Source organism: Gymnoscopelus microlampas (genome assembly GCF_963454915.1).
Source record: "Gymnoscopelus microlampas genome assembly, chromosome: 7".
In the NCBI taxonomy this organism is placed as follows: Eukaryota; Metazoa; Chordata; class Actinopteri; order Myctophiformes; family Myctophidae; genus Gymnoscopelus; species Gymnoscopelus microlampas.
This window is the reverse complement of record NC_139944.1, coordinates 31,843,380-31,856,241: the sequence shown is the minus strand read 5'-3', so window position 1 is coordinate 31,856,241 and position 12,862 is coordinate 31,843,380. Positions and strand designations below refer to the sequence as shown.

General features: G+C 40.7%; 1 protein-coding gene across 3 annotated transcripts in view; it reads left to right on the top strand.

Moving 5' to 3' along the window:
* Positions 1-12,862, top strand: part of rnf123 (ring finger protein 123) — a 197,571-nt gene that overhangs the window by 60,800 nt on the left and 123,909 nt on the right. For all 3 annotated transcript variants that reach the window (XR_014601226.1, XM_084063529.1, XM_084063530.1), the window contains exons 32-34: positions 1,260-1,399; positions 5,067-5,123; positions 7,357-7,488. Coding sequence is in view for 2 of the 3 variants with exons in the window: in XM_084063529.1 (XP_083919655.1) it covers positions 1,260-1,399; positions 5,067-5,123; positions 7,357-7,488 (329 nt within the window). In the remaining variant the exon portion in view is untranslated. The remainder of the gene's footprint in view (positions 1-1,259; positions 1,400-5,066; positions 5,124-7,356; positions 7,489-12,862) is intronic.

The window sequence follows — 12,862 nt, the reverse complement described above, 5'->3', positions numbered from 1 at the left end:
TATTATACTATATTTGTGTAATGTAGTAAATACCATTTTTTTGCGGTTTTCAAATATTATTTGACACAGGATCAAATGTTTTATGTTTTTTAGCCTGGATGGCTTGGTTCCAGGCTTAGAATAATTTATATAAATATTTTCTGGAATCTCTGAGAAAAATGTATGTGTTTTCTGTCTGTGACACCACAAAATGGCCACCACTGCTATACCCTATACTATAGCGTGCAGCTTTTATAAACCCATTATTTCTCAGCTGACCTCGCCTTACCTCTCCTCCCTTTACATTGTTTTTGCTTCAAGCACCTAGTGCCTTTTCCCTCCCTGCCTTGTTCCCCATAGTTGAGAGCTTATTAAGTGATGTACAAGCCTTTGGCTAGACAAGGTGTCGTAATACTAAAATGCCTGCATTTCACAAGAAGAATTACACACCTTTACCTCTCTTTTACCCTGGGTATCGCCATAATAAGTTTATCAGGGCAATGTCCTCCTGTCTTCTATCCCTGATAATTATATTTGAAAGTGATGGCTGGTGTCTCTAAGCTAAACTAAGTTATCTGTGGTAGCTACGTATTATACCAGGGAATAAACACACATGCTCAGTGTATGATGTAAGCAATCTATGTAGTACTGTGAATTACACACCCAAAGTGGAATTGTTCTTAATGTTCTGGGGTAGAAGGAATTGCCAGTAGACCACAGAAGTAGCCCCACAAAAAATGTTTTGTTCTATATACAGTATGTTTTATATTTGAAATACTGAAATATTTATCTTTAAAATATATAATTGAAGTCAACGGGAATGAAATATTTAACTAAAATGTTATAATCAAAGGGGCTCTGATCACGCTTAAACCTTGGCCGAGTCTGTTAACTGGTGCACTTCTTCACCCAATCAATCCTCTGCGCTAATACTGTTGAATAGAATAATACTTTATTGTCATACAACAACATTAAGATAACAAATATTTTTAATAGGACTTAGATCACTGCCCTCAGCTATGCCTATGACTGTTTGAGAGGCACTTCTGTCTAGCTGCTGCTTCTTCAAAGACAAGTGACATTCACTTACCCCTATACTGCTGTATGACTGGCTATTTGTTAGTATTCAATTCATCATTTTAAAGCCTTTTCCATCATTGTTGCTCTTTTTACAAGGATTACAGAGTTCATGTTTCAGTACAAATCCACCCTCACATGCCGGTATTTACTCCTCTGAATGGCCATTGGTTGACCTGTATAACTTTATGTAATTGGTTCAGAGCCCTGTCCGTCGCTGCTGCTTCAGAGACACATGGCAGAACTTTTGAGTGTGGACAAAGAGATGGCGGCCTCCTTCCTCAACAGTGTCCTCAACCAACTCAACTGGGCCTTCTCTGAGTTCATAGGCATGATCCAGGAGGTAAGACAATGTACTACTGAGCAAGGCACAATGTGAGCCGATGGGTGACAGTACACTTTTGACCAGGGTATCTATTTCTTTAATGAATTCGAACTCCCTTCCACTAACACGTTTACCACTTTCAACCTGGCATTCCTAGTTGGGGCATGCCATTATAAGTGAAAATGTTCACATGACCCTATACTGCAATGTAGCCAGTTGTCACAGCGATGTACAACCCTCAGCGTAGTGGAATGCAAAACAATGCTAACGTAAATTTTGTCTGGAAATGATCTCTATTTAACCTGTACACTCCAACTAGTTTCTGATAACATCTAAGTGAGAAATAGGCCATGAAGTTTCTCAATATTGATTGATTTGACTTTTACAATGTTTGTTTCAAAGTATGTTAACAGTATTCACGAGCTTCCATGCGGAGTCCGTCATGACGCAATGTCGCTACTCGCTAGTGATACTTTTCCTCGGACAAATCAGTATTCTGCAGTGTTTTTATGTCACCTTATAGTCAGATCGCTTGGAACCTTGATGGAGGTTAGACCAAAAAAGTATACCAGTTAGTTTGGTTTAATGGAAAACCCAAAATGTTGAGTCAAGTTGAGCTGGTGTCACGCAAGAGTGCCATAACAGTCAACTTGATGAATTGCTCTATAACCACTTAAACCCTCAATACTTAGTACACTTGAGTTGGCTCTGTGCTTAGTCCACTCTTTTTTCCCTCTACACCAAATCTTTGACAAAAATAGCTTATCTACAAGCTAACAACACTATGTATTTTACAGTTTTTCTCGATTGCTAAAGCACAATTTCTAGATCTCTGAGCACAATGACCAGTTGCCTAAACACATTTAATAAATCAGGCCCCCAGTTGGCTTAACTATAAACACATTTCACCTCAATCTCCGATTTCACAAAACTCTGAACACATTGGCATTTGCCAAAACACACGTTGCAGAACTCTAAACACATTTGCACTTAGTCTAAACACTTTCGCACTTGCTAAAACACACGTTGCACAACAATATGAACACATTCTCATTCACTGAACTCATTTTGCTCACATGATGCAAAATGGTAGACTCAGTCATCAAAAGTTGAACACAACGAAGGCACAGGTGTCATTGCTTAAACACAGTGACTCAAAATTGAAGACACCTGCCACTGATGTGACAACACCTATATAGGCCAGTTTAGAATGCACAGTTTGCTGTGGCCTGACCCCGCCCGACGACGTGATGCACAGGCCCCCGCACAGGCCCCTGCACAGGCCCCCGCACAAACCCCATGATTGCAGTTGTGTGACCTTGCACAATATACAGTACCTCTTTACAAGAATACAAGAATTTTTGACATGTTTTATTTTGTACTGTATTTCCCCATTAGTTGTCATCAATAAATGGGATTCAATTCCCCCAAAAAGAATCTGTGACTTACTATTGATTACTATACATGTGATTACTATACAGATGATGGGATATATAGAACATCACACCCTGAACATTGTGTTTTCAATTTTTATTGAAGTGTGTGATTGATACCCAATAGTGTTTACATTTTTGCAAGCTGCGAGGACGATTTTGTTGTCAAAGTTTTGGTTTGGCCATAGGAGCAACAGTTTTGTGGTGAAAGTTTGGGTTTTGGAGTGAGAGTTTGGTTTTGCAAAGAGAATGCGAGTTTTTGTGGAGCTAGCTTGAGAAAAGTGTTTTGTGTTTAGAGTTTAGTGAAAACGGAGGGCAGTTTCCAGAAATGTGTTCTGACATTCGAGAAAAACTGTAACTACCTTCAACCTCCCGTCCCACTTTTGGACATGACATTATAGGCCAAACATTATAGGCCAAATGTTTCAAAAAAGTGCAAAAAATAGCAGATCTACACGCAGATCTACTCGCTCACAGCACGTTGTGTGTCAATTGTTTTGACCATTGCTGAATAGAGCTTAAGTGGTTAAATGCAATCAAATTCAGTTTATGTGTATTTTTTGTCAATGAAAAAGTCATTTGTGTTTATTTATAATTTTCATGAAAAGAAAATTAGACCTTTTGACAAAATATTGCAAAAAAAACAAACAACTAATTGGTCTTCAAAATCTGTCATCAGTCAGGCTCTAGTTGTAGCTTCAGTCAGTGTTACTTTCTGCATGACGGGTTGACATCCAGGATGACTGATTGGCTTGCTGTTTCCTTTCAGCGCCTGGCAGGCTGACAATCAGCCAGCAGCAGGGGAGCTGCCCATAAATCTGTCCTCAGACAGCTAATGGACACGACACAGGGTTTAAAGGGAAAGTCCACCCTAAAACAGAATTTATCTTGCTAGTACAGTGACCTTGGACTGTCTAACTAATGTAAAGGCTGACTGTGGTACATTGTGATGGAAGCAACACTGCTGCAGCTACTACAATTGGTGGTTGGATTAGATTTCGGTTTATATACGTACAGTATGTGATCATGCTAATTGACAATAATAGTCAACAGTGTTGTCAGTACGTTGGCACACCTTTTGCCAGGTCAGCCCAGCCCTTTAGATTGATTTTAACCTTTAGATGGCATCAAACTCACCCCTGGCACAAAAGTTGCCTACGATGTTGTTCCTCCTTAAACTGGAGGTCAAGAACATAAAGATGTGATTTTTGAGGTCAACACTTTTGTAGTGCAATGACATTGCATTAGCGATTGACTTTGTGAACTCATAGAATTCTTGTTGATCCAGATGAGTTTTGTTTGAATGTAGGGCTTACAGCTATGAAGAAATGTAACCATATCTTATTTAAGTCACCATGGGACTATTCGTATCATCAGATGACATTCCATTACTCACAGCTATAGTGATGTCTCATTTTAGGTTGGACTTTCCCTTTAAACAAAGATCTCATTTCATCGAATTTATCATCAGATTCTTTTTAAAATATATATTGTATTTGTATGGTATTGTATTGTATTTGTCTCCTGAGCTCGCACCTAACCAAAATCCAATCAATGTCTCATCGAAATGGTAATAAAATATTCATTATTGAATCTTGATCTTTTGAGTCCAAATTTTACAAAAAAAGTACAGCCAATTTATTTTGTGACTCCAGTAGTGTGTTATTAACCTTTTAGAAGAAGCTATTGAACACTTTTCTGTGCTGACTCTAAAGTTTAACTTAGTTTCGAAAGGCAGAGTTCTTGCGCTGTGGCCTTGGTTGCTTCCGCACCCAAGCAGCTCGCTCATTCTTTTTCAATTTTGTTTTTTTGTTTAATTGCCTGATTTATTTAAACCCATTCAATGCTTGGCTGGCTATAGCTGCAGATATTTCTATCTCGCAACACTAGCATTTCGCTGCTTGTACCTGTATGAGTAGGGACAAGTAAATTATCTTGAGTCTTGTTATGCATTTTATTCTCTCAAAACCCAAAAGATATGTAAAAGGTTAGCACATCATCACAACATTTCATTTATAGCTTCTTCTCCCACACTACTTTTCTATTCGTTAAACAAATGTTCTTACATTTGTTGGACTTATAGTATGAAATATTACATACTACATACATTCAAGGTAATATCTTTAAAGTATTTAAAAATGTTTTGCCGTGGACCACCTGCAATTATGTCATGGATCAATAGTGGTCCGTGGACCACTGGTTGAGAAACAGTGCTCTAAGAAAGGTGCCTTCTCCTCTCTTTCCGCTAACAGATTCAGCAGGCTGCAGAGCGTCCAGAGAGGAACTTTGTGGACACACGCCAGCTCAAGGTAGAGTGCATACCGCAGCCTTAAAAATATATTCAAAATATTTCAAAAATGCCTGATTTATGACTCCAGTGTGAAGTTGTCACTGTCAGTGATGATTTGGGGTGCCATGTCATCTGCTGGTGTTGGTCCACAGTGTTTTGTCAACACAGCCATTTATCAGGATATTTCAGAGCTTTTTGTGTTTCCGTATGTTGACGAGCTTAATGGAGATGCTGATTTCCGTTTCCGGCGGGACTTGGCAGGGGCGGATTAACCCTTCGTGGTGCCCGGTGCTTGGACCCGGTTCGGTTACCCCCGTGAGCGTTTTGTCAACGGGGGGGGGGGGCGGGGGGGGCAGCGCGGTGCCCCCGGGAGTGTTTTGTCAACGGGGGGCGGGGGGTGGGGTTCGCCGTTTATTTATTTTTTCACGCCGTTTGGTGCCCCCCCCAAGGTTGGTGCCCTGTGCATCAGCACCTCAAGCCTGTTGGATAAGCCACCACTGGGACTTGGCACCTGGCCACAGTGCCAAAACTATTAATAATAGTAATAGTAACTATTAATAATAGTAACAGACCATGGTATTACTGTGCTTAACTGACCAGCCAACTGGCCTGACCTGAACCCCACAGATAATAATAATGTTGTATTGTCAAGAGGAAGGTGTGAGATACTAGATTCAACAATACAAATGAGTTTACGGCTGCTATCATAGTCAACCTGGAGTTCCATAAGATCTCAACAGTGCCACAGGCTGATCACCTCCATGCCAGGTCTATTGATGAAATCATTTATTCAAATCAAAAGTAACCCAGACCAAAAATTGAGTGCATAAATTAACATACTTTTCACATCGACATTTCTGTATTATAAATCTTATTTTTTGAGTGGCCTCATGTAATATTCTAATAACAAATTAAGTTTTAAATATTACATTTTATATGCAATGAATCTAGAATATATGAAAGTTTCACTTTTTGAATTATATTACATAAGAAAATGAACTTTTCCACGATATACATTTTTTATGAGAAGGATCTAAGAAAAATGTAGCGGGGAGCGCCTGTTTAAGCTTTTGTACTCACTTGCACTGGTTTCCCACATGTACAGAGAGAGAGAGAGAGAAAAGATGAAAATAAACCTCTAACATAAACAAGGGTTACTTTTCACAAATTAGTTACCATAGTTAGTTAATATTCAATTATTACCCAAAGCTTTGTCCCCCTTGTCTTACATGGTAGAAACACATTTACCATATCTGTATTTTCACCTTGTGTTTCTTTTCTGTTTTTCCTTCCACACACTAACCTCATTTATTTTATCTGAGTTTTTGATGGAACATACAGCCATCGCCAGTCTTGCAACAAAACTATATATTGCCTCCCTGAACAGTGTGAAAGCTTTTCACTTATTGATTTTACACAGTACCTCTAGCCCATGAGATTAAACTGCACCAGACCCACATCAGCTAAATGAGTTGTTTACCCCATTCAATCTTGATGCTCTTTTTCCGTTCTTGTCTAATTGTATGCTTGGGTCAGGTGCATTGATTGCAACAACAATAGCAGTGCCAGCAGTTCTATTGTTTTTAGGTAAATTAATAAGCAAAACTTCAGTTGTGTAGCACTTAAAAATGAAAGTTTCAAGGTGCTTCACACAGTGTCATAGTGGGATTTAAAAAAAAACTTTATTTATAACCTGGCAATTCAATAAAGACACTGAAACAGTTCACAGAACACACAGTAAACACACAAAACAGCAAAGCATGAAACAAATGCCAAAGAGAAACACAGAGTAAGCTAAAAGAGATTTATTTTTTTACAAAATAGAATAAAATAGAGTAGGTATTTATTTTATTAATTTACCAATTCAGATAATCTGTCATCAAGGGGAAGTAACCATAATTTATGGGGCTATGGGCCCTGTCTTGCTTTATGTATAACATTTTAGAATAGTTTAAATAGCCGATCTACATCGAGCTTGTAGATCGACTATTTCAAGTATTTTAAAATGTGTTTCAAAACAGTAAAAAATGCCAAAAAAGTTTAGGCATAAGGGGTGATGATAGGGGGCCCTATTTTGGGCCGCCTTATCCATTATCCCTAAACTTCTTTGCCATTTTTTACTATTTTGAAAAGCATTTTCAAATGGTCTACAAGCTCACAACGTGTCGATATAGATCGGCTAGTTTTTAAAAATAGTAAAAATGGCAAAGAAGTTTAGGGAAAAAAGCTCATTCTCTCCCTCCTTGCTTCAGGTGTGTGCAACGTGTTTTGACCTGTCAGTCAGCTTGCTGCGTGTTTTGGAGATGACTGTCACCTTGGTACCGGAGATCTTCCTGGACTGGTCCCGCCCCTCTGCTGAACTGCTCCTCAGACGATTGGCTCAGGTTAGTCCACACCAGGATGCAGAAAACAATGAGCTACAGTAACAAAAGGTTGTTGCCTTCCGTTGTGGCATTCCGTAATGGCCAATTTGCAACCATAGCAGTGCATTTAACATAATAGAGATGTTTTCTGCCACAGCCAAAGAGTGTAAACTGTAAATGATTCATAAACGTAGAGGTACAATGTATCAGACCTTGAAGATTTGTGGTACTGCTTTGTATTGGTTCACAAGTCTCAAAACATTGTGATTTTCGGTAGATATACTGTCATTCAGAATTAATTCATTGAGTGCACAAAAGGTAGTAGCTCTTGATCCAGCAGGATCAAGAGCTGAGCTTGAAGAGATCTTGGCTGTTCCAGTCACACAAAGGTCCTTATCCCCTCTGTGTCAAGGTCACTGATGTCTCAGAACAAAAATGATCTTCTCCTTCCTTCCAATTACCAGCGCTGAGTCGTTTCTTTTTTTGAGATCATTGTCTCTCCTTTCATTGCTTGTGCTTTTAAAGCTCAAAGCAATTATGGAAATTTTGAAGAAAGTCCGCAATTGGGTTATTGGTGAGCTACTGTCTTGCCTGAACATGAGACAGCTATTAGGGCAATTATCATTTGGCTCCATTTGGTGTTTGAGTGCTTAATTAGGTGATGCTTAGAAGGTAATTGTTAGGAAGTAGTATGGAAAGGTTGATGGGGACAAGCAAGCCATACTGTTGGCAGAACAAGACACACACACACACACACACACACACACACACACACACACACACACACACACGCACACGCACACGCACACGCACACACACACACTTGCTTGTGGTTGTCCATCATGTGAGATGACTCCTATGTGTGAGTTTTCTGGTGGCTGTTCAGAATCTCATTTCATTCGCCCTTGCGGACAGGAGCAGTTTTCATGCTCCATAAAATTATGCGTTAATCTTATCTGTGTGTGTCTGAAGTCAGCTCTTGCCACTGTTATCATCATTCCCAACGTACTTGTTGCTAATGCTCTGTGAGTGCTTGTTACCCTCAGTTGCAATCAGAGTTATGGTACCGCTGAGAAACAGCAGATGACTGGTTGTCCTTGAAGACAGCACGCATGCACGCACGCACGCACAGACTTACACAGTTGGTAATAAGTTTAATTAAAAATATCAATCACTACATATCTCACTTTGCTTTTGACCTTTTTAGTTAAAGCTGCAATCCATAACTTTTGAGTGAGTAAAACAATATTTTGACCAATCTGTATGGTATGTTAATACAATTAATATAAAAACTGCGGTGGTTGTAGTTGGTCTTCTGTTGAGTAATGTATATTCTGTGGTCGGGTAGGACCTCTACTAGTTGACAGGTAGTATTGCATGAAGCTCAGAACACAATATTTCCTCTGCCCAAAAAGGCTTCCTTTATTCGCTTGTGTGGGGGACATGAATGTTAGGGATCCCCCCTCCATGCTAGCATGTTTGTGTCAATTAGAGCCACATCTGCCATAGGGCATGACAGGCTTCTAATTTGCCAGAATGTTGGCTCAGTAACCCCCTGAGCTGGGATTGGTGTCCTTTGAGAATGTGTCTTTGTTCGTGTGTGATGATTTTGCCTGCATCTTTTCCTGTGTGTTCATGAGAAGGTTTGTGTGTGTACAGTATGTGGAATTGGAAATGTGCATGCTTGAGTGAATGTGTTATGATTCTGTATGCATCTATGCTGAGTGTGTGTGTGTGTGTGTGTGTGTGTGTGTGTGTGTGTGTGTGTGTGTGTGTGTGTGTGTGTGTGTGTGTGTGTGTGTGTGTGTGTGTGTGTGTGTGTGTGGGTGGGTGGGTGGGTGGGTGGGTGGGTGGGTGGGCGGGTGTCACATCTACACATAATGCAGTTCCACTAATCAAGAGCTTGATTTTCACCTATGCACTCAATCACACATTCACTCTGTTATGGCCCGGCTTAGGCCACAACAAATAAAGGGGAAACGGGAGAGAGTTTTAATTAAAATACGACTTCAACTTCACTTTATTGTCACATCAGAAGTTAGCAGGTGTAAAAGAATGGGTGAAGTTCTTTTCAGTGCAAGCTACCCACACATTGCAGTTACATTTTAACCACATGAACCCTACTACCCTATTCTGTGCATGTTGTCATAAGGAGAGGACCAAGTATAGACCCTTGAGGGACCCTGGTCAACAAAGTAAAGTACCGATATATACGTAGGGTTTAAGTGGTTAAATAAGAACAGGATTAAACATATCAAATATCAAAACAAATATCAAATATATATATATACATTTTGTAATTAAGACAGAGTTCCTCAGACTCTTGTACAAATGAGTCATGGGCACCAACACCAATATGCATGAGCATTTATTACTGACATGGCGACAGGGTTCAGTGCCTATTCAGCAGCCTGGCTGTGGAAACTGTCCCTTGGTATGTCTGTTGTTGGCATCTGATACTGCGGTATCACCTGCCTGACGGTAGCAGTGTGAACAGATTGTGGCTAGGGTGGTAAGTGTCTTTGATGATCCGCTTAGCCGTAGCTATACACTGCCTGGCATATAATGACCTGGAGGGAGGGAATCACTAGCCTGGTAAACCCTCCCTCCAGAAATCTCATTTCCATTTGATTTCAGGAGTGAGTCTGGCCTCATCGCCCATTCTGCAATATTGGCTGTGGGCTGGAGTTGGGCGGGAGTAATACCGTTGACTGACAACCCCTTCAGCCAATGATCGTTTTTCCCCTTCAGCCAATCAGCAGTTCATTTTTACCACCTCCAGACTATGTGACGCAACGGGACTTTTGAGACGGCCATGCCCAAAATAGGTTGCCTTATTGGGATACATGCGTGTCACTCCCCGCCCCTGCCGGTTCTCTAAATTTATATTTTTAAATAGGCACTGTCATGATTAATTCACCACATATATGAAGTTAAACAACTAAATTCTATCCAAACGATATCTTAATAGTAAATTCCATGCCTCAAAAAATAAGTTTGAGACCGTTTTATAAACGAAAGTAAGAAGTGAAGGCACTCGGACAACAACAATGGCTGCCGTTCGTCTTTTGTCGGCGGCACTCAGGCTGCACTCGGCTTCATTCGGGCTCACTTGAACTCGCCACCTGATTGGCCAACTGTCGTGTCAATCACAGAACGATGAGCGACGACGCTGATAGGCTCGTCTGTTTGGCGCACACATCCAATATTGCAGAATGGGCGATCAGGCCAGACTCACTCCAGAAATCAAATGGAAAATATAGCTGCAAGCAGCGATAATATGGGGCCAGGAGAGAGAAAGAGAAATGATAATTCCTTTAACAGGTCAGTTCATGAAAGTCCTTGCGGTCTTGTTTCCAATGAGGGCCTGTGAGCAATTAGGGGTTAAGAGTCTTGCTCAGGGACAAATTTCGTTTCATCGACACATTTGCTGACCTGGCCTGGAATCGTACCTGGGTCAACCAGAGCCTCTGGCTCCCTAGGCGGGCTCACTAACCACTCAGCTATGGCCGACCCTGAGAGAGAGAGAGAGAGAGAGAGAGAGAGAGAGAGAGAGAGAGAGAGAGAGAGAGAGAGAGAGAGAGAGAGAGAGAGAGAGAGAGAGAGAGAGAGAGAGAGAGAGAGAGAGAGAGAGAGAGAGAGAGAGAGAGAGAGAGAGAGAGAGAGAGAGAGAGAGAGAGAGAGAGAGAGAGAGAGAGAGAGAATAGATTGAAGAGACAGAAACATGGAAACGGAATCGATTGAAGATAGAAACGGAATAGATTGAAGAGACAGAGACATTGAAACGGAATAGATTGAAGATAGAAACGGAATAGATTGAAGAGAGAGAGAGAGCCATGGAAACGGAATAGATTGAAGGTAGAAACGGAATAGATTGAAGAGAGAGAGAGAGCCATGGAAACGGAATAGATTGAGTCATGTTTTTTGCAATTCAACTTAAATGAGTCTGCATCAAGTGAGGCTTGAACCGGCAACCTTGCGATCATGAGGCACTCTTAGGTAGCTGCAACACTACCTATAGTGCTATAGCTTTGTCCAGGCTGATATCGTCTGTTGAGGATCACAGACTCTTGCCTTCTGTCATGACCCAAGCCCCTGTTTCACTAACACAAAGATCACTCGTTCACAAACCATTTACCAATGAAGAAATTGTACATCTCCTCAGAACCAAAACTAGTGAAAGTAGCCGATCTACAAGCTCACAAACCATTAAAAGTTGTCAGATTGTACATCGGCTATTTTCACAATGAAGTATGTTATACATTGAAAAAACATACTCTCATTGCTATCTGAAAAGTTGTGAGATTGTAGATCAGCTATTTTCACAATGAAGTATGTAAAAAACACTCAATTAAGTATTTCATGTTATCTTTAACAATTGCAAATGTATTCATTGTCTCCGCCAGGCCGAAAGGCATGGCGAGAGAGTATGTTTTACCCCCTGTCCGTCCGTCCGTGTGTCCGTGTGTCCGTCCGTGTGTCCGTCCGTCATTCGATCTGTCTGTGTACAGCTAATCTCCGGCACCGTTGGCTTGCTCGCAGCCAAACTGTGCACACACAGTCCCTGGATACCAGAGCAGAACCTCTGCCCCAAATTTTTCACAGGGGCCTGTTATAGCGCCACCAGGAGGCCGATTTGTGCAAAACACATTTTTTGACAGTACTCCTACAGATTTTGTCCAAAAATCCCACAAATCGGTACACAGTATCTCTACAGTCATTAAACGAAACGGGTCTTTCAGATTTCTCATATTCCATCCTGATTGGCTAAAAATGTATTCCAAAGTTTGCAGGAGTGCTCCGTTTTGAACAAAATGCCTCAAATCATGAACACAGCATGCACTTTCCGAGAAATTTTGCAAGCACATTCCCATTAGGCCGAGGAAGAACTACCATTTGAACATTTTTAAATCAGCCTCATGGTGGCGCTATAACAGGCCGATTCGTGTTTTTACCTATAATTGCACCGATCTGTGTAAAACTTTGTATGCACACTCCCTATAGGTCAAGGAAAAACCTTTGCCCTGCAATTTTCACATCTGCCTTTTATAGCGCCACCAGGAGGCCGACTTGTGTAAAACACATTTTTTTATACTACTCCTTCCAATTGTATCCAAATTTCACGCAAATCGGTACACATGATCTCTATAGTCATGTGATCACGACGGATGTGTTTGATTTTTCATATTCCATACTGATTGGTAAAGATTGACATCTAAAATTTGCATTATTGGCTTGTTTTGAACAAAATTCTGCAAATCATGAACGCACCGTCCAATTGCGCTCAAACTTTGCACGCACATTCACACTATGTTGAGGAACAAAAGCCACCCTTTTAACATTGGCCTGTTATAGCGCCACCAACAGGTCTAATTCAGCAAAACACATGTTTTTG